General features: G+C 34.5%; 1 protein-coding gene across 1 annotated transcript in view; it reads left to right on the forward strand.

The window, feature by feature from the left end:
• LOC142335692 (uncharacterized) overlaps positions 1-21,686 on the forward strand; it is a 110,978-nt gene that overhangs the window by 53,803 nt on the left and 35,489 nt on the right. Inside the window, exons 8-13 of the mRNA XM_075384124.1 lie at positions 2,956-3,259; positions 3,720-4,002; positions 9,227-9,293; positions 11,316-11,480; positions 18,151-18,315; positions 21,375-21,542. Of these exons, the coding sequence (XP_075240239.1) occupies positions 2,956-3,259; positions 3,720-4,002; positions 9,227-9,293; positions 11,316-11,480; positions 18,151-18,315; positions 21,375-21,542 (1,152 nt within the window). The remainder of the gene's footprint in view (positions 1-2,955; positions 3,260-3,719; positions 4,003-9,226; positions 9,294-11,315; positions 11,481-18,150; positions 18,316-21,374; positions 21,543-21,686) is intronic.

The following is a 21,686-nucleotide window of genomic DNA, read 5'->3' on the forward strand; positions in this document are numbered from 1 at the left end:
CTATATCGTCGAACATTTGAACTTTGTCCATGACCTTTTTCCTTGCTCCCGAAAGTTTAAACTTTTGGTACCTGCTCAAACTATCCCCGAACTCTATTGCATGCTGTGGCTAGTGACGGCTTCTGGGGCCGAATATGTTGGTATGGAAACTTTGCAAGACTTCACTTAATCTTGAGTCTTTTGGTACTAGAAAATTCTCTGATTTGTTTAGCTGACATATTTCAGGGTAGTTTAATTCGAGCTTGCTTAGTTTTAGTCTTTCTGTGTGATCTTTTAGTTTGTAAATTTTCTCAAAAATTTTATGGCCCTAGCGCATAAGCCACCAAGTATGGGGATCTGCACTATCTAATTTGCACTGCTCTGTGGTTTCTCCGTAGTCAATGTTGTTCCTGATAAACAAACCATCTCTTTCCTCGGAATAATTCTTTTTATAGTTCGTATATCTTATGTCTTACCAAAAAAACCTCATTCCCTGTTGTTCTAGGTTTTCACACTGATACCAGATTCTTTGTATTGTTGGGCACAGCCAACGCATTGATCAAGTTTATTTTTTTCCTTTGAAATTGTCTTACCTTATGAATCTAAAACACTGAGTTCAACTGTTCCGTTCACACTATTTAAACTTTTACTGTTGTTTGCCTCAGTGATGGTACCAGAAAACTCCTTGTCTATTTTTATGATAAACTTTCATGTTTAATCATATGACTGGTAGCACCTGGATCCAAAACTTGCTCATTTGCAAAGTTGTTTTCTGAAGTTTGGAAGAAGGAAACAAACTCTTCTTCTAATTTCTGCTGCCCAACTAAGTTTTGCGATTCCTATTGTATAATTCTCCTGCTAAGGTTTACAAATTTTTCCCCGGTTTTTTATGCTTTCTATGAAGCGTGGCCATTTGTCTTTGCTCATCGCATCTAAGTCATTTCATTGGGGAACATTTTTTGTTATCTTTTGCCTGCAGTCTAATGTGATAAGTACCGTTTTCTGGCACTTGAAACATTCCCCATCCTGATTGAAGATTACGTTTTCAGTTTCTGTTTGTAAACTTTCCATATCGGAGTTTATCAATTATTGTTTAATTATTTCTACTGTTTTCTTGTCTTTGCTATACTTCACGAGTGTTGCAAAGTTTTCATATTCATACGGAAGCCCTTTTAAAATTATTGAGAAAATTGTTTCTTCATTGGATCCTTCATAAACGAGTTTATTTTTTATTGCGTATCAATTGCGTTGGTGACATAATCTTAGATAATCTCACTTGAATTCTTTCAAGGCTCATTAATTGTGCTATCAATTTATGTAGCAGGGTTCTCTCAAAACTTCCTAGGCGTTTACTCAGTACATCCCAGGCTCGTTGCCTGGCACAATTAGTCTCTGACTCAAACAAACCCTTAACACTGATTGTTCCCTAGTGAACTCAAGATTTATTCTTTATTGTTGTCACTTCCACAACTACTCGTTCGTTTGTTTTTCTCTTCAAGTTTTGCTCTAGTTGATATTATAGCGGTGTGTCGTTGTGTTTGTGTATCAACAAAATGATTTATAGCACATTCCTATCACTTGTTGTATTTGGTAGCACTGTCTGGTAAACAAAACAAACACCAAGCAACAAGATTATAGTCGACTAAAATTATCTAGAAGTTGGTGTTCTGTTCGAGTCTTGTAGTATCCTTGACAAAATTGGAAACATGACATCAACATAGAGTCAGGTTTTTTCTGCCATGATTAAACACGATGCGTTTACCAACACCCTCATATGATAATGTAATGCAACCCTCATCTTCGTCCTAATTATGATATGTTTTACCACCAACCTATTTCTCTTTCGATCTAACTTGCATCTTAAACAATTACAGCACACACAATTGAAAACCAAACAGTTGTTTAGTTTGAGCTGTTGTCAGCTATACGAAGCAATCCTGTTTCCCCGGCAGTTCTTTTACACAGTTAAACCTCCTCGCTCGCTACTGATCCTCAACAACAGCTCCAATAACTCTTTATTCCCCTAGCATAATCCACTGCTTAGCTAAAAAATCTTAGCACTCCTCTATTGAAGTCGCCCAACTAAATGCACAAGCTGCTGACGCCAGATGTGGAGTCTCGTAACATGCTACCCAAGTTTATTACTTCACAAAAGATGTCCCCCAACATTAAACAATCGTTCACCTTCACAATTAGAGTCCCCCAAACAGCTACACAAGCTTCTCACTCTTATGCCTTTTGTGCCTGCGCACTCATCTCACTTGGCCACTTCTTGACTACAAAGCTTTTATCTCATTTTCCTCCTCTTCTTCTCCCCCACTGATTTCTGCGACCCTCCAATGCAGCGCAGAGGCACAGCAACAATGTTTTCTATAAGAGGGGGTTGAGTACTTAACTTAGAAAAATTATAGGCCCATAACTTGTCAGCTATTGTGAACGCAGAGACGGGTCTTGTAATGCAATAAGTAAATTAGATTTGATGGTTCACAACAGTGGCAATAAGCACAAAGTGTAAAACACAGTTTGATGATCAAGATATTTCTTAGATCATTTCATGAGAAACATAGTTGTATGCTCCCTGTGAAAATCTAACTAAATTTTTTTCCTTTTAATGTATTGGTCAGCTTTTGAAAACCGCAGTCCCGTTTTTGTTTAAAATCCACATGCGCAGATTCACTTTCTTGGAAATGCACAAAAAGTTTGGGAAAATTGATTTTTTTATAGAAATTCGAAAAACCAACAATTGAAGAATCTCTTAATTATACCTAATAAGGTCTTCCGGGTTTACCGAATGATAAATGTCCTTTGTTTTGACAAAATATTTTGTACTCACTTTTGGGTGTGATAAAAACTAAAACGGAGCGTGGAAAAGTTCGAGCGCACGAAACATGGATTTTTTTCTTCCGATACTTCAGTCAAGGAGGCCAATGAAAATGTTAGTTAAAATATTCAACAGAACGGCTTTTTAACCCGCAGGCACCGTTCGTAATCTACCTATGCGCTGCTTGGTACATTGCCACGTCATACGAGGACTTCAAAGAGAGCGAGGCCCTGAAAGCCCTGTATCAACTCTACTGGGACACAGAGAGACTGAGCCACAAGGGGTGGGTGGACGAGAACTCTGGGATGAGTGAGTTTGCTGTGGCTAGGTGCAGACTGTTCTATTCGACACAGGAAGTACAAGCAGAGAAGTCGAAGCAGACAGACCCTACGATGAAAGTGAGGTCAACTGACACTTGTGAAACTGTCAGGCTGAAGGTGCAAGATCACGAGAACTTTGGTGAGAACATATTCTTTCTTTCTTCAGTTTGAACAATGAATTGGGGAGAATAAAACGCTAAATTACGTAATATCAACTCAGAAAAATAGTGATTCTTCTAAAAAGGTTTTTGTGTCATTCACTCATTCACCGATGATATTACACATTTATGCGTTTGGTAGCGCTGGCATTTCAGCCTAGGATGTGATAAAAAATATAAGGGATTTAATAAAAAATTTACAGATCGAATATCAAAACGTTCAATTTTACTGACAAAACTACCAGACAAGTACAAAACAAAAAGACAGATACAAAATAATCAAAAAGATCACCTCTTGGGTATGCAATGTTTTTGTTAGCAAAATTTGAACAAAAAACACAATATGAAACAAATTTAATAGCAAAAATAATGTAACCAGAAAATTTATTCACAGATGTCCTTTTAAATGATAACACCAGCTCAATTGTCTTTCAACTTCAGACATCGGTGCCTCGGAGCGTAAACCTCTGAGAAGAGTGAGAGTGATGGTGAAAAACCCTCCAAGTGACGACACCAAACTGGAGGAGCAGTGCAACAACCCTATCAAACAGGTCGACAAGTATCGGTTTGCAGTCCCTGCTGAGCTGTACTTGGCAGCTGCCAAGAAGGGCAAAGACCAACTGGACAACATTCGCAACATGAATCTGAATGAGTCCTGGACCATGTTTGCGGCTATGGACGAGTTCCCCCAGAGCACTGGACGTGAACTGGATTTCTTCAACCGGTTCGCTTCCTTTCAAAGTATAAAGTTCCATATCAGTATGTTCAAATGCCTTTTAACTTTTATTGCAAGCAGGGGAGTACGGAATAATATTCAGGACATCTCAGAGGTATTCCAAATTCGTCAATGTCAAATTTGGTCGAGCTTGTTGCTGATTTCTGTTTCACAATGTTAATACATGGGACTTGAAAATTTTTTTACGGAACGGGGGTTAAATTTAAAAAAAAAACAGGCTGATTTGAAGGAAAATTGGGAACTACTTTTAACAAAAGTGGTCAAATTGAGAGTTGTGCAAATTAGGCTACTAATTTTCGTTATAGTTACTTTATGGGACTAATGTAATATTTTATTGATAGGACTTTATTATTTTACTAATTTAATAACCATGAATCAAACAAGTAATGATTCAATATCGCATGTTCGCCTTAACGCTTAAATCCGATTGCACATAAAACCAATTTTTGAATGTAAGTCATTCCCCCAAATGGTGATGAATCACTTTTTCGGAAGTTGAGCCACGAATTATTTAAATTACTTTCAGAACTTGAACATAATCAAAATCCGCCAGGGCAAAATCATCCAATTTCAAATCAGGCATACCTTCGGGTTATCTTGCACTATACTATGTTCGAAAAAAGAAAGTCAACGTATAAATCTCGGACATCTTGAAAAATATACACTATTGTACCAAAACACTCTACATAACTGATCATTTTCTTTAATAAACGTGATTAAGGAAAATGAATTCAATTTATAGAGTTGATTTTTAGTAGTCAGTTTTTAGTAGATCGTCATTACGCATTTAGTTTTAGAGGTCTTCAAACTTCTACACAACGGCATGTAGAAATTCTAAGCAGCTTCCTAGTGCGGAAAGATTCAATTTCAAGCTTTTATTCTTTTTTAATTTGCCAATACAGTTGCTACTATTTTTAGCTCTGGAGAATAAGTTGATCATTCTAAAAACCCCTTATTCGTTATGCAAATTAATTTCTAACGACCTTCAATTAAGCACACTGGTTTTAATTTTAAAAATTTATAGTTTTAAAGCTCTTTAGAAATCCGGATCTTTTACGCTTCGACCACCAAGTGTTTTCACGCTCCCCAGTTACAAATTATAGGTTGTTATATAGCACTTCAATAGATCCGGAAGTCCTTTCTTATTTTCAAGGTACTCCTGGTGTATAGCAACACAAATTGAAACGCGATTGGCCACTACAATGTGTTGCATTGAAGTTTGCTGACCCTATAGCTTGTCATTTGCGCGGTTAATTTGCCTCATATTATTTTACAACTAGCATTTGTAAGCACCAAAAAAGAAGTTTTCCTTGTTTTCGTCTAATTGTTCCGACCCCACTTGTGGGGGGAGGAACTATATACTCAAACGGGTTTTTTTTGTTCAGTCAATTTTGGCCGATCGATATTTTCATCGTAGAGAAATGTGAGTGGTATTATTAAAAAGCTCGTCCAGCGTAGAGATAGAAATTAAAAAGATTTTTTTGAAATTCGATTTTTCCGAGGAGTTATCGTGGTTTAAAATTTTGTGTGAACACCCCACATTTGGACAATTTTGTTCACTTTTTAGCTTAATTTTCGTTCAAATGAAGATTTTTTCTACAGAAATATCAATTCAAGATTACATTTCACGCTACTAAATTGAACATTTTTTTTTCATTCCTAAAAGAGGAAAGGCGACCAAAATGCTAGTTTGGGTCTCATGGTTAAAATTATTATAACATAAAACTCGAAATCTCGTTGAGAGCTGTTTTTTTTAGAATATTTTTCATTTATTTTTTTTGTTTTTTAAAGTCACTTATAGACTAGTCAATTTCCATAAAGAGTTTCTGTTATTGACGAACGTCACTTACCGTCAAATGAAGCCCAATGAACAAAATATTCGTTTTACGAGTAATCACACTTGTTTTCTTTTGGCTTCTACTCCGACTTTTCGTAATTTTTAATGAAACTTTGAGTTTTTTGCTAAGATTTCACTAAATATTTGAAGTCCTATAGCATAAAATTTTTGACATTAAAGAGCATAACTGAACCTATCTAGCGCTTTGAGTGACAGCTATTGGCTGTTAAGACAATAAATATAGTTTTTTGAATTTTCTTTGAACATTAACTCCATTGATGTTAAACCTGTTTTTTTTAAAATTTATGTCATTTTCAGTATAAAGAGGACCTTTTAAACATCTCTTCTACTGCAAACAATAAAATCTGGATACCGATTTTAACTACTAATTATTGGTTTTTGACTTAAATGACACTAGTTTTCAATTTTTTAAAAAAAGTTTTGTATATTTTTTTCTTATTATTCTGGTTCCCTTTGAAATGATATGAGATTATTATAACACTGACAGTTCTGAATTGCTTAGAAAAAACGTTCAAAGTATCATAGAGCATTTTTTTAGAGAAAGGCTTCTGGTCTAAGTGACTTAGACAATTTCTTCTCGCACTTTTCTATTGACTTTTTGGTTTTTGCCTGTATTTGTTGTTGTTTTCATAACCATAAGACTTATTATGATATCTTATTATTGACTTATGGATGAAAAACATCATAGCCTTCCCATCGAGGCATAACTTAGCGCATTTATTGATTTCCTTGGAAATCTATTGAATTTAATGGCATTGAAATTACGTGTCTTTCATGTAAATTGCATGGTTTTGATAAACTTGTTTATATTTGTTGATTTTCTGAAGTCCTTTTCTAACGAAGAAGCATCCCATTGTTGTTAGGAAATGTTTTATATTCTTTCTGTTGTCGTAAAACCCAGAGAGGTCTCAAAGACTTCCAACTGAAGATTGACCAAATAATGCTACGCAATGTGGTCAGTTTAAAACGAATAGCTTTAAAATTTATGAGTTATTCGTTTTCTATAAAATTTTTACATTTTACAGCTTTTGTTGTTCTTTTCTAGAATGATGTTTCTTAGCATATTCGCGTAGTAACCGATCCGAATGATTAGCAACTAAAGACCGAGTGAACTAATTTAATCAATCAGTATAGTTTTAGCTAAATTAGTATAGATAAAAATTGAGTTAAGAGAAACAATATTTCGATAAAGCTAATGATTTTAACGGCTTCAAAGATTTGTGTTTTCGCAATCGCAATTTGTTTGTCTTTTTTAGTTAGTTTTTCTACAACTGTAGTTCGTTTGTATGGCTCAGTCAAAAGAAATACAAATCCTATCGGTTTTGTACTGAATTTTTGATACGTTATCACGAATTATTTTATTAAAGGCTAAGGGTTTTTGAGACGTACGTTATGAAACATTATGTATGTTATGAAACATTTTAAAAAATGTTGACTGATTTTTGATATTGCCCCATTATTTCTTTTTGTCGACTTTTTAACCGGTCCCATTAGAGAAAAGTCACATCTGCCGTGTAGTTAAGAAAAAGTAAGTTTGTGTAGCTAAGATTTCATCTGATTGCATTTTGACGTTAATACAATTTGGATATTGAGTTTTTGCCGTGAAATTTTTGTTTTTGCTGATTTTGTTGTTTTATTTTTCTCTCGTAGTCTTATTAATGGCAGATCTCGTGAGCGCTTTAATGAGGCACGGCATTATGTAATTCAATTATTAGCTTGGGTGTGTAAATATTTTTTTAACTCAAACATTTAATTTTGATTATCTCTTGATTTGGTTGACATTGAAGTCAAAAATGTAGTTGAGCTCGGGACGGAACATAATGTGCGGACGCACATTAACGAGCCGCCTTGTTTCTCTCTTTTTACGAAAGATAGGTCTTCAATTTACATTGGACACAGTTCACTGATGTCTAATAGAAACGAGAATTACTTTTAAGTCTGTTGTTTGGGGTATACGTAATAGTAATTTGAACTTGAACACAATAAAGCTGCCTTCAATTTTGATGTTTTCTACCAACTTTTTTATTTTTCCCATTTTTTGTTTTGTTACCTTTATTGGTTATTAAAATTTCTATTTTTTTTGGAGATACTTCACTAAGTAAATTTCAGTAGCACGATATTTTTTAATGTAACAACTGCAATAATTGCAGCCACTTTTTTAATAGTTTTCGCCTTTTTTTCTAAATTTTATTCAGTTTTTGATACCTTTTGCCTCGTTTTTCTCCTATGTATCCAGTACGGTTTCTCCTAGTCTTGTTTTCAGTTGTTTGTTAGCAGTTGTGCAGAAATATCTGGTTTCAAACAAGTTCTGCATCTTTTTCATTATTTTTGGAAATGTTTAGTCATTTTTGACCTCCTTTCTACAAGGGACAAAAACTTCTACAAAGGATAGAGGTTTTTTGAACTTAACAGTGCGTTTTCTTTAATTTTCACAATAAAATGTTGCTTTTCAAAGTTCGTCCCCAAAAACTTATAGAGAGTTCATTGGCTCTACATGTATTTTGCTTTTTTAATTTTTTGTTTTTTTTTCCTATCTTTGTGATATTTATTTCAAGAAAATTTTCCGTCAGCTCTTGGACATTCATTCAATTTTTACGACCAGTTGCTCACGCGCAAAGAAGCCACAATTCAATTTTCTTTCTGATTTTTTATCGCTCAGTAGCTGAAAGTGTTTGCTTGAAGTCATTCATCGCTCTATTAGTTTGAGTTACAAGATCATTCGCGATGATTTTTTTGTTATATGACCTACCTCACTCAAGAAAGTGATTTTTGCTTTCTTGATAATTCTAAATGGAGATTGTAACGTCTTGAAATTTCGAAAGTATAAACCACGCAAGTTTTGACGAATAGCTGAAATAATGCTCAACCACCTAGTGCAAACCAAGCTAGATGCCGATGGGCACAAATCGTTTTTTACAAAAACTTTTGGTACCAAAGGGTAAACCTCGAATGAGACTTTATTTGTTAACAATTGTTTTTCATGGAGATTTCAATAAATTAAAACCAGTCAATTGTTCCATCGCTCTCAATTTAAAAGATTTAATTTTGGGATATGAGTAATTTTCAGACTGAAAAAGATAAGTTCATCCTGGGCTAGCTCCGTGACCTCAATATAATCATAATGAAGAAGAACTGCAAAATAAAGAAACTTAAAATATACGGGATAGGCAATGTTTCAGAACTGAATTAGGCTTTTACACTTGAAACGTTCTGGTTCAGCGCTCAAATGCTCTGAGACTCAAGTCCGGGTAATTGCTTTGCTATGTGACAAAAATTATTGGCACAAGGGTCTCTCAGGCTTTTTTGTAAGGGTCAACTTTCTTCAGGGGATATCTTCATTTCATTCGGTTTCAGGCCAAAGAATGACACAACGGCGCCTATCAAGATTGAGTTCTTGGAAGACGATTCTCTTTGTCGACAGGTTGAGCTAGTTCACCATTCGTTTGTCAACAATATTATGATTCATTCTTTCTCTAAATCTGTTTCTTTTAAATCTGATACTTCACTTTCTGCATATAATGACCGCCATTTAATATTGTGAATAAAAAAGCAAACGAGTAAGCAAAAGAAAATATATCAGTGCAGCACCATTTTCCTTAAAAAGTTGTTGCTGGAAATAAGATGATTTAAAAAAAGAATTGAGTTCATGATCACTTGGAGAGTATTTTTCAGCTATTTATATTATACTGAGTGGTCATTTCAAATGCAGTGTTTCCGTGAAAAAAGCCCGTCAAATAAACGATGTATAAAAATTGCAGATCGAAGAAAATATCAAGAAAAACAAACCAACAATTTCCAATAGGGTCTTATTGAGGACTTAGTCTCTGAACATCTTCTCCAAGACTTCACTAGAATCTTTCAAAAGGAAATTCATCATTTTTGGCCTCTCTTAAAACTTTGACTTTTCGTCCTCAAAAACAGGATAATAGGTAGCAAACGCAGGGAATTAAGGGCTCTTGGAGCCTTTCAGCCAAATAGAATCTAAGTATGCAATTCAACGAAACTGTTTTGGAGATATAAATTCATGGTGTGAAGGCCTTTCTTGGAGTTTGACCCCGCAATTCAACCCCACCCGACCCACCCGGTTTTATAAGCTAGTACGGTTAGGGAACACGAGCGAGTTAAAATTTGCACAATCAAGTTTACTCGTCATCTCACCCTTAAGTAAAGACAATATGCAATTGATTTGCAATCATTGCTTCCCTTTCAAGTATTTAGAGATACAGTTAGAGCTCACTTTGCAAATAATAATTTTGCAAATTTTATTTTTGGTAGAAGTAGCTCAGTTGCAAAAAAAGTTGTCAAAAGTATGATTTTTCAGTTACAGGAATTAGTTCCCAAGTGACTTTTTGAGCACTTCTTCTTGATTTTTGAGTGATTTCAATTGCTATAAGTCCCACAAAAGATTTTTGTTAAAAACTGATTGTTAGAGACTCGATGACAAGTCCCTGATAGACGAGTGGGAAATGCCTCCGTCAAGGTGACGTGACGGTTTTGGACTCAGGAGGGCGGGGTCGTATTCTATCGTCGGCTGATGTTTTTGCCAACATAAAGATAAATTTGTCGCGACTACAGCCCCTGAATTAAATTGCGCCGCCTGTCATTCGAGAGCATTTTTTCTGACGTTAGTCGGTTGTGTGTGTGTGTGTGTGTATGTGTGTTTGTGTGTGTGTGTGTGTGTGTGTGTGTGTGTGTGTGTGTGTGTGTGTGTGTGTGTGTGTGTGTGTGTGTGTGTGTGTGCGTGTCTGTGTGCATCTAATTCTGTGTCTGTAACTGTGTATATTTGTGTGTGTTTGTAAGCGTGTAAGTGTGTAAGTGTGTAAGTGAGTGTGTGTGTGCTCTTGCGTGCGTGCGTGCATGTGTTCCGAACTTTTTGTCTGCTATAAGTTGCTTTCATTCATATTTTAAAGCTGTTGAACTCAATTGGTGGATATTTTAAAAATGAAATGAATCTGTTTTCACTGTTTTAATTTAATTTATTTTTTCCGGTAAAGTCTCATGTCATCTTGTAAAGCTTTGTGATGTTATTCTCACTACCGCTAAAACAAGATTCGATAAAAGCATGCTGGAGCAGAGGGACAATGAAACTAAGCCCTATCTGTTGTTGAGGAGTATGTCATTCGAGGTTACTTGGATATGTTCTATGATAATACTTGTGTATCTCCAGTAAAAACATATCTCTCGGTGACGGTTGGCTTAACTTCCTTACCCCCGATTCACTTCGATGGTGGAACAATTAGGATCTTTTCCTTTTGCGCCCCCAGTACGTTACGCTCCCCCCAGTTACAGAGCACGTGTCATTACATAGTAAATGATTATGTAAAAATATTGCACGTGCGTCTGGGGGATGCAAATAATATGCACCCCTAAGCTGGGGGGCACAAACGGAAAAGATCCAACAATTAAATCAGTTGCCAACGAGAGTTAAATTTTTTCTCTGTAGATGCGGAAAGTGATCAAGAAGGACCTGAAGGCTCTGCTGAAGGCGATAGTGAAAGAGAAGTCGCCACAAAAGCAGTTCCTTTGTCAGAGCATTGACACCTTCTGTGACGAGACAAGTGCCCCGGATCACGTCCGCAACTACTTCAAAGACCAGATATTCCTCAAGGCACCTATAATATTATAAATAGCAAATTTGTTTAGGAGAATCTAAGGATATGTTATCAAAACACAAACTCGTAACTCAGATCTGATAGGTCATCATGAGCTTTTAGAGAGCCTGCTGATCAAGTAAAACAGTTTAAAGATGTTTTGCAAAGACGTTTTTTTAGAGCTTTTTTTAGGCACAAACGGAAAAGATCCAAAAATTCATGTAGTTGTTTACGAATATTTTAAGCGAAAAACTATCGCACGTGTTTCTTGTTTTCATTCCTTTCCATCATTGACAAAAAATTAAAGCAACAGTTACTAAGAGTCGCGAAGCGATAATGAGACATTTATTGGGTTCTCGGTGATTTTCTTGCGATCTCAAGAACTTGGATTGTATTGGTGCTCTATTTTTTGTTTACAATCCAAAGAACCGGGATTCAATGGGTGCTTTTTTTCTACCCGAAGAGCCATATTAATCTTCTGTTAGAGTAGGACTCGAAAAAAACGTTATATAGTTTTCTAATTTTACGACCCGAAGAGGAGCAACAGTAACGTATTTTTAGTCGGCTACTGCTCCTTTCACAAGATGTAAAGTCAAATTCTGCAAGTGAAACAAGCTTTTAGGTCAACTTGCTGAACAAAAGCCAAAAAAAACATATAAAATTTTGGCTTTTGACCAAACAATGTTTTGAAGGAGAGCGACGAAAATCGATGTGAAAAAAATTGTGATGAGAGACACATTTTTAGAGCATACAAGGTTTTTTTCTTGATTTCAACTCTCAGTTTTCACCTCAAATGCGTATTCGTACAAACTTTGGAAAGTATTTGTACGTTTGGGACTATTTTCGACAAGTTCAGGCCTTATTTGAACCTCGAGAAAAAATTTTGACCGAAGTTTTGTCAATTTGCCGTTTTTTACGCTTTTTAGTAGTTTCTCGTATTATTATCATTAATAGCCGCGAAGCAATAGCGGCTATTATTGGCGACATCGTGAATTTTTAAAATTTAAAGAATTTGAATTGTATTGGGGCGTTGTGTTTTTTCAAGATGTTTTCAGACATTTTTCAATGAATTTGATCTTTCAAAACGAAATGAACAGGTAAAGCTCAGTGGACATTAGGTTTCATTAGAGGCTGAAAATGGGATTTAGTAGTCTCTAAAGTGCTCAGAGTGGTGCAGCTGCTAGGATGGCCTTAACGTAAGGCTGAAAGGTCATTTTTAGGAGTTTTGGCTCAAAATTGTGCACTTTTTCATATTTTTTGTGATTTATAATAGCCGCGAAGCGACAGCGGCTATTATTGGGGATATGAGCCAAGTTTTATGCATTGGACAGCTTCTAGAGACACATCAGCAAATTTGAAGATTTTAATATCACGATTATTAGCAAAATTTTGTTAAAACTTGCGATGGATTTCAACTTTTACAAATTTTTGTGTCATTTTCTGAGTAAACCGATTTTTTAATTTCTAATTTCTGAAATTTTTGAGATGATTTTGTTTTTAATTTGAATGGCATTGTTCAAATAATCTGCTGGTCGTGTAGAGTTATTCTAAATTTGTCATTCAGTTCTTTGGAGTTTGTTTCAGGAATTGTCTTGCTATGTTTTCTGGTTCGTCGTCTTCATCGATGATTCTTACGACCTGATTTCTTGGAATTTAACCCAAGAACCCTGTGTCCGAATCTAACCCAAAAACCTAGTGGTCTATTAAAAGACTGCTTTCGATCTGCCTATCTTATTTCTTTAGTTGATTCATTTCATAGAAGACCACACGCGTCTCTCGCGGCTAATTTTCGGCAATCTACTGGCTATGTTTATTGAAATTCTCACAGTCTAAAGAGATTTTGGTTTTAACTTTCTGCTTGTTGACAATTGCTGGGTCTTTTCTGCTCTGACATTTTGATTTCGTTGGAATCTGATCAGTTTCATGTTGTTTTTGTTTTGATAAAATGATTGAAATGAACGGTCTAATTGCGGAACGGTTTGCCGGTGTTTGATGTTTTCTTTCTTTTTTCTGTTTTTTGTACCTTTCAGAAACTTTTTGATGTACAGTTGTTTGTTGAAACATTTTTTGAGAAATTTTTCCCTATGAGGAGACACAGGAATGTTTAATAGAGGAAGGTATTATTGAAATAAATTGAGGTCTTATTGTTTTTTTAAAATATTTTCTGGATGTTTATTGTTTTTAATTATCACTTGGGGCACGTTGGTTGTCAATAATTGAGAACTCAAGATGTCAGATTTTTTTTGAGCACAATGTTTGTAATGTTGTATCTTACGACAACCTGCCACGGCTGTCCATTACCGTAGACAGTTTTGTGAAAAGAAAAGTGATGAAAATTTGAATTTGTTCTAAGATGGTTTTTCTTCGAGGTTGTCTTGGTACGATCAGGAGGCAGTCGTCAGTATTTTCTGTTTCTCTACGTTTTCCCGATAGCTGACATTGGTGTTCAAAACTTAAACACCAAAAATATCTAGAGTTTTTTATTTATGCACTGTTTTTCGGCCCTTTTGGCGACTAATGTTCAATTGCTCTGTTGTCAGGTGAAGGTTTGATAGTATTTGAGGACTTGTTTTGTTGTGTTTTTTCAACTGGTCGTCTTCCCCGCTTTTGTTACGACCATTTGATCATGCGTCTGTCATGAATTCAGACTTCGGCCGATTTGATGACTGGTAAAGTTCAAGATCTGATTTTGTTTGCCTGGCATCATCAATTGGTCTGCGTTTAAAGGTATGCTCATTTTTTATCATACTGAACTTACTTCACCAAAGGCAATGACTTCTTCACTAAATTAAATTGTGAATTAAAGCGCGAAGTTAAATTCATTAAAGATCACCGAAAACAAATAGTTTTAGTTTTTAAGGCTATTTTCTTTTATTTTTTTTAAAATTTGCTTGGAAAGTAATAACAAATTTTGAAATTAGAATTGGATTTTTTGTTGAGCAAATCTTTTTGTTCCGACCCCCACTTCAGTGGGGAGGGAGGAACTGTATACTCAACTGGGTTTTTTTTGTTCAGTCAATTTTGGCCGACCGATATATTCATCGTTGAGAATTATGAGTGGTAGCATTAAAAAGCCCGTCCAACGTAGAATACGGAATTAGAATTTTTTTAATTTTCTCGTTTTGCAGCGAGTTATCGAGGTTTAAATTTTTGTGAACATTCGACTGTTCTTGGTCACATTTTCAGTATTTTTCGCTAAAACATGGCACAATTTCGCTAATATAATTCAAAATAAGTTAAAATTGTTAACAGCCGAGTGTTGTTGTTACCGTTAGAGATTGAAGAGCGTCGCTGAATTGTTTGATTGAAGTTTTTTTTGGCTAAAATTTTTGATAAAATTTTCAGAACTCAAATTTTTTTATCAAAAATGGCACAAAATATGATTCTGTTCCACTTTGTTAAAGTTTGCGAGACTTAGTGACCTAAAAACCTTAACACAGACTCCCTAATCTCAAAAAGAGCGCTAGTTGCATTTGGGCGCTGTATGAAAGTCTTCGGGAATTAAAATTTGCCGTTTTTTGCAGATTTAACTCGATATTTACACAAAATTAATCTTTTTTTCAATATTTGAAGAATTCCACACAACAAAGGGTCTAATTTGCAAAAATTTGGAACACTTGGTCGGTTTGCTTGGCGCACGACAAAATTAGGGATAGGTTTGATAAAATCATGGACTCTTAGAATCAGAGACTTTTTGGTTTTTTTATGCTGCCTTTTTTCAAAATATTTTGATTTTGTTCTTTTAATGTTATTTACTGACAACAATTTTTTTCACGGCTCCGTTAATGACAGCTATAATTTACGTGAATTTGAGGTCAAATGTAGATACAGTTTGTTTTCAGAGAGCCAAGGGTCTTTTATGGCTTTGAGGAGGAGTTTTAGTGAAATTTAACTGAATTCTTGTCCTTTGCCTTCAGTTGTTTTTCTGTTGGCAGTCTGATTTTTAAGTTTAACTACTGAAAGATATAAATTTCTTCCTCAAGAGGTGCAAGTGAACCTTTTCTATTCATTCGGTTGTTACCTAATGTCTCTTATGTATTTGAATGTATTTGTTTTACGGAAATTTCAGTGATTTTTTGAACTTGCCAATACTTTATATTATTTAGTCATTATTTTGCCTATTCTTAGTAAGTGCAGGTCTACCTTTACTCCTTGTAGAAAAAAAAATAATTTTGAGGTCGATTGTTTTAACAGAAGAGTTGCTTGCTTTTGTTACTACGAGTTTTCATAAAAAAATTTTCTGATTTTTTTGCATAATTGCCTATTTTTGCTGTTGTTTTTGTTCCTTTTGTAAATTGGCACATTATTTAACAATCTAACTGACAAAAAAACTTAACAACAATTGAAGCTGAATATAATTTTTGTTTTCATAACATATGGTTTGAGGGGTTGCAACCTCGTTCTCTTGCAGAAATTGGGAGAGTTTTTTTATTTTTGCCCTTGATTTGTTGTTAATTTTTGTTGTCATATACCAATTATTGTGTAATTAAAGATCTCAGTGGCCAACTCTAGATATACAAGTGAACATTAATAACTGATATCAGTAAATAACTAATGGCTGTTTTGACTTTCGAATTAAAATTCTAAAAAAAAAAGAATAATAGTGTTCTTAAATTTATCCCTTTTTGTTCTGGTTTGCGTTTTTTTCGTATTTTACAATGTTGTATCATTTTCGTAAATTCGCTTCACTAATTAGAGCTCTTTTTATTTTTTTGCTGAATCAAACAAAAATTTTGTTGTTTAAACTATTTAATTGATGTCTTCAGGGCTTAGACAATTTTATTCAGAAGAATTTTGTGAAGTTCAGATACTTTTCAGTTTTTGTGGTTCTTTTTGTTGTCATTTTGTGATAGTTGTTTTACAGAAAGATGTCATGATGATCAAAGGAGACGCAAATGAAGTTGTTATATTCTCGCGGTTAATATCTTATGGTTAATCGCGGTTAAATTTAATGGCTTCAAATCTGTGGTTTCGTAAAGTTGTTCGTGAAACTTATTAGTCCAGCTTGTATTGAATGTTTTTATAGCCCTATGACTTAGTCTAATTAATAACAGTCGCAATTAGTTTTCCAAGTAGTTGCAAGACAAACTGTCTACTTTTTCAGCCGAAAGCTTTTGTTGGCTATGATTTTTGAAAATATTTGTTTTTAATAAAAAAGAGATAGATTTTTGCGATCTGCCAATTTTATTTCTGTAAAATTGTGGCAAAGCATCTATTTTGAAAAACAATTTGCTCTTCATAACGGTTGTATTTTACTCAAATCGTCTTTCTTTTTGGTACAACCAGTTTTCATAAAACCAATTTTCTTGATTTTTGCAACTTTGCCCTTTTTTGTTGGTTTTTGTTTTCTTTTCACAGTATCACAATAATGGGCGTCATTTCACTAACAAATGTTGTCCCCTGCAAAAATTGCAATCAAAGATTTTTTTTATTTTTAGTGAACAGCTCAATATTTAATTGATTGGGGGGACATCGTTTTCGTGCATAATTTTTCGTGCAAATTTTTCGTTTTTGCCTGTGATTGTCGTACTTTTTGTAGTCGTATGACAAATCCTGGATAATGAAAGGCCTCAGTAGCTCTCTCTTGAGGTATACGAGACTCTCTCAATGATTTCATTGGATGCGTAATGTTTTTAATCAGTTCGAATTTAATTCTTTTTGAACTTTTGTCAATTTGGCTCATTTCCAGCCGACTTGTGGCCATTTTTTATGGGAAAAGTCCCATTTTTTGTTCCAAAAAGGTAACGGTTAATCTTCTGAGTATAATTTTTATCTGATGCCATTTTGATTTGGTTATTAGTGGTTTTCAAAAAATGGACAAGAAGTTTTGGTCATAGATAAAATTTGTGACAATTTGATTTTTATTGCCATATTTTCTGCTAGTTACTTTATGGTAGCCACAGGTCTCATAGGCCCTCTAGAGTAGATTGTTTTATTCTTTTAGTAGCTTGTTGAACGGTTTGTTGATATGTTAATTTTTTTTATCTGTTCCTCATTTGGTAGACCCTTAAGTGAAAAATGTAGATGAGCGGGGTCGAACTTTATGTGCGAACGCACATTACCGAGCCTCCTTGTTAAACTATGGATTTCAACGATCTGTTTTTGCGGCTATTTTCCGTTAATCTGATGACTATGTAAGTACTTTGGGCCATAACTGAAAATCATAAACGACATTCAAAAGGCTTCGGTTTCTCGTTAAGGAAAATTTAGTCGGATATTATCGTGTATCATCTTGCACGACATCCGTCTTGCGATGGACGCTTATCTTGCGAGATCCTGTACTAATCATGTAAGATTCCGGGTATGATGATGTATAACTCTGACAGAGTTCAGGAATCATTCAAGATCTTTACAGATGCTAGTCGGAATTCGACTGAGTTTAATGCAAAGTCCATGCTCAGCGGAAACTTCTAATGAAAAGACTATATTCAACCGATAAAATGGGAACAGAAACAATGACTTCGAAAATGGTTTTAAGCCAATTTGAGTGGGAATTGGAAAATAATGTGACCTCCTAAGTCAAATTCCGAATCTCTTTATCTTACAAGATCCTGAAAGATTCTAACAAAGACTTTTGCAAAGTTTATATAAACAAAGTTTATGCATAAAAAAACAAGAGGCTTACAAGATAACCATAGTCTTGCAAGATGTTGGATTGGAGCTTGACAGGTGTTTTTCTACTTTAAGGAGTTCTGGTGTGTGGCTCTGAGGGACTGTTCAAGGGTGCTAGATGTGGAATTGAGCAATGTGGCCAGGACAAACATGACCCTAGTTGCCAGTATGTTCGAGTACCCTCCGAAAGCTAGCGGAGAACACATTAAGTCTCTCTTCAAACTCAACAATAAAATCAGGGTCCGTTTTACACCAGAATTTAAACAGACTTAAACAGAATTTAAACAGAAAAATGAACAAAGCCTAACACTAGCTCCTGGCAATTTAAAATAAAATAATAAAACTCAGCAGGTCTTCGTCAGTTTAATGGATAAAAAAGGTGAATTCAGCAATTGGTCTCCTATATCCATCTAGTCGCTACCCTAAGATTTTATTTTGTCTAAACACGTTAAAAAAATACAAAAACACGTTAAAAGAAAAAAAGACACTTTAAAAAAGACAAAAAAATACACGTTAAAAAAGACAAAAAACACGTTAAAAACATACAAAAACACGTTAAATAAAAAAAAACACTTTAAAAAAGACAAACAAAAACACGTTAAAAAAGACAAAAAACACGTTTAAAAAGACAAAAAACATACGTTAAAAAAGACGAAAAAAACGGCTGCTAATGACTTTAAAATGAAATGCAACGTAATCTAAATTTATCAAACAGTTGCAGCAATCAAAAAGCAGCGGAAAATGGTACAGAGTACCCTCAGAATACATCAGTCTGTGTATACAAAAGTCGGGTCATACAAGTACATTCAAACAAAGTTTAGCAAATTTAATTTTCAAAAAAATGATGTCCAAAGTCTGGGACAAAATAATCAATGATCTTGAATGTTTTTACAACACACCCATAAGTTATTCAATAGAATATCCTATAGGTATCTTACAAGGTCCACATGATAAAGTTCGTACCAATGCATAACGCATGATAGGCTTTTAAGTAAAAAGAAAATGATAGAAACTTTTTCCCTTCAAAGTGACTAATGACAATGCCCATGAATAAGCATGCATTGTGTTTATGAGTTTAATGTGTCACAACACTAATGACCTTTTCCGTAGAATTCAGTGTCGACTCAATTACGCCGAAGAGGTATACCTAAATCGCCAGATCTGCGTATCTCTTGTTCGTTATTCCTATTTTAATACAACAAAAATGCGACAAATTTGTAAAAAAAAATACTTCAGCAAAAACAGGCAAAAATGAAGGGAATTGCGCAACCCGTTATCGCAAAAGTGTCCTAATTTTCACCGCGAATTTGAGATAAAAGCTGTGTATCCTATTTATTGCGCGCTACGTATCACGAATCTGCTCGATTTATGTATCTCTGTTTTGCGCAAGCAAGGTAACTCTTTTTCGCATTAAATGTGTCTAATTCTTGCACTGAATGAATCTTTAATCCGGATTTCAGCTTAATTTAATGCGCGTTTATTAGTAATTGATAGCAATTAGGAGAGTTAAAAGGGTTTACAGACAGCTAAATAATATACCATATAGGGCTCAAATTTATCACAATGTTTTTATTTGATGTGAGTTGTAGGTCAGGAAATGGAATTGGCATCACCCAAAGCCTTTTTCTACTAATTTTTCCGAAAATTGACTAAGAATTGAATTTCTGAAAAATAACTGTTTCTTTTCAGGGTAAGGGAAAATGAAAATAGCGTGAACTGATATTCTTGATTGGTGCCTCACTATTGATTCATGGTTTTGTAAGCCGTTTTTTGTACTCAAGCACCATTTTTTTGAGATAACTTTGCTAAAATGTGACAAACAAAATGATTTTTGAATTTTTATGTGCTCTGTTGTTGAATTGGCATTTTTATCAAAAAAACTCCGCCATTTAGGTAAATTTTTCTTTCTATTAGGCATATGTTTTCCTTTAAAAACTTATTAACTCCTCTTATTTGTCTATAAGAAGATAAAATCGGACAGTGGGAATTTTCCGTGAAAAATCACGTGTGATTTGATTACTGGTTTTTTCTTGCTGAATTTCTTGCTAAGTTTGATATAATGAGAGATTTTCCTTTGAATTCAGCAAATGAACTTTTGAATTGTTCAATCTTTTTTGCGTCTAATTACAGCTGTCTAGCTTTTTTCTGAAAGATTCCTCAATTCTGCGTTTGTTTTGAATATCCATTATTTTTGTGAAAAAGCCCTCCAATGCTCGACCTTTTTTGCGTATTTTTACAGGTTCATATGTGTCTATTAAATTTTTACGTCTATTTGCCTACAGGTGTCAAAGAATTTGTTTTGAACAATTCCTCCATTCTGCTATCTCTCTCTCTCTCTCTCTCTCTCTCTCTATATATATATATATATATATATATATATATATATATAGAAATATATATATATATATATGTATATATATAGAAATATATATATATATATATATATATATATATATATATATGTATATGTATATATATCATAAATATTAAAATCAGAGGCAGATACTTGCAAACGAAAATTTTCATGGAAGTTTACTAACATTAGCAGTTTAACACAAACATTACAAGGGCAGTTTTATTTTATACTCAGGTTTAAAAATTTTAATAAAAATTTAAGCAGTTCTTTATGTGCCCATGAGTTGTCATTCCCTTTGGGAGGTCTTAAAAATTACGTCGTGGTGGTGTATCTGCTGCAACAGCAATGGAAAGGAAAAGGGTGTATATCACATATGAAATGACTTTCAATAAAAGAACAAAAACCAGAAATCTAAACAAATATATTTTGTTTCCTCATTATTTCCATCTTTAAATCACTTTAAAATCTTTAAATCACTTTTGCATGCTCAATTAAAAAAATCTGTAAATTATATGTGGAAGCGAGCGTTTAATTAGGCTCAACTGCGAATTACAGATAAATTTATTGCGAAAAAAAAATTTCAAAAATAAGCGAAAACCTGCTTCAAGACTTGTCGCCTTTTTTACAATTTTAAAGTATCTCAATTTCGCAAAAATGACGTAACTCCTTTTGCGAAAATTAAGATACAAAGCTTGTCTCATATCTTCATTCTTTTTATGTATCTTTTTTTCGCGCGATTTTTACTAAGGCGGAAATTTTGGGGTATACCCCTGCGTCGTAATGTCAACACTCCTGTCCCAAATTCCAACTGTCGAAATCTGCAGCGGACTTAGAGTGGAATCCGCGGTGTCCGCTCTCTCCACTCTTCACGTTTTATACTGCGAAAAATTGTGTCCATCAGTTTCAACCTGTGAAATCGGCCGAAGACCTGAACAATTTGTAGGTTTATGATCCAAATGAGGACCCTGGACTGGATACCACAACAGAAGAGGAGAAAGAGGAGTATGAAGACGAAGGAAGCAAGGGTGACAAGTCAGGGGAAGGGGACAAAAGGAAGTCAACAATGAGTGGATCTCGGAAGAAGTCCAAAAGGAGAACGCGAAGATCTCGGGTTTGTCCATGTTTTACCACGTTTTTTTTTCTTTTATTTGGCAAACATTTAACATTGTCTTCTGTTCTGAATTGGTTGACCCAATAAGTGAGAAAAGTTCGTTTTGATTAATCATTACCCAGGTTGAGATCCTCATTCAATAAG

The sequence above is a fragment of the Convolutriloba macropyga genome, chromosome 1, assembly GCF_964194025.1.
Source record: "Convolutriloba macropyga chromosome 1, txConMacr16.3, whole genome shotgun sequence".
Lineage (NCBI taxonomy): Eukaryota > Metazoa > Xenacoelomorpha > Acoela > Convolutidae > Convolutriloba > Convolutriloba macropyga.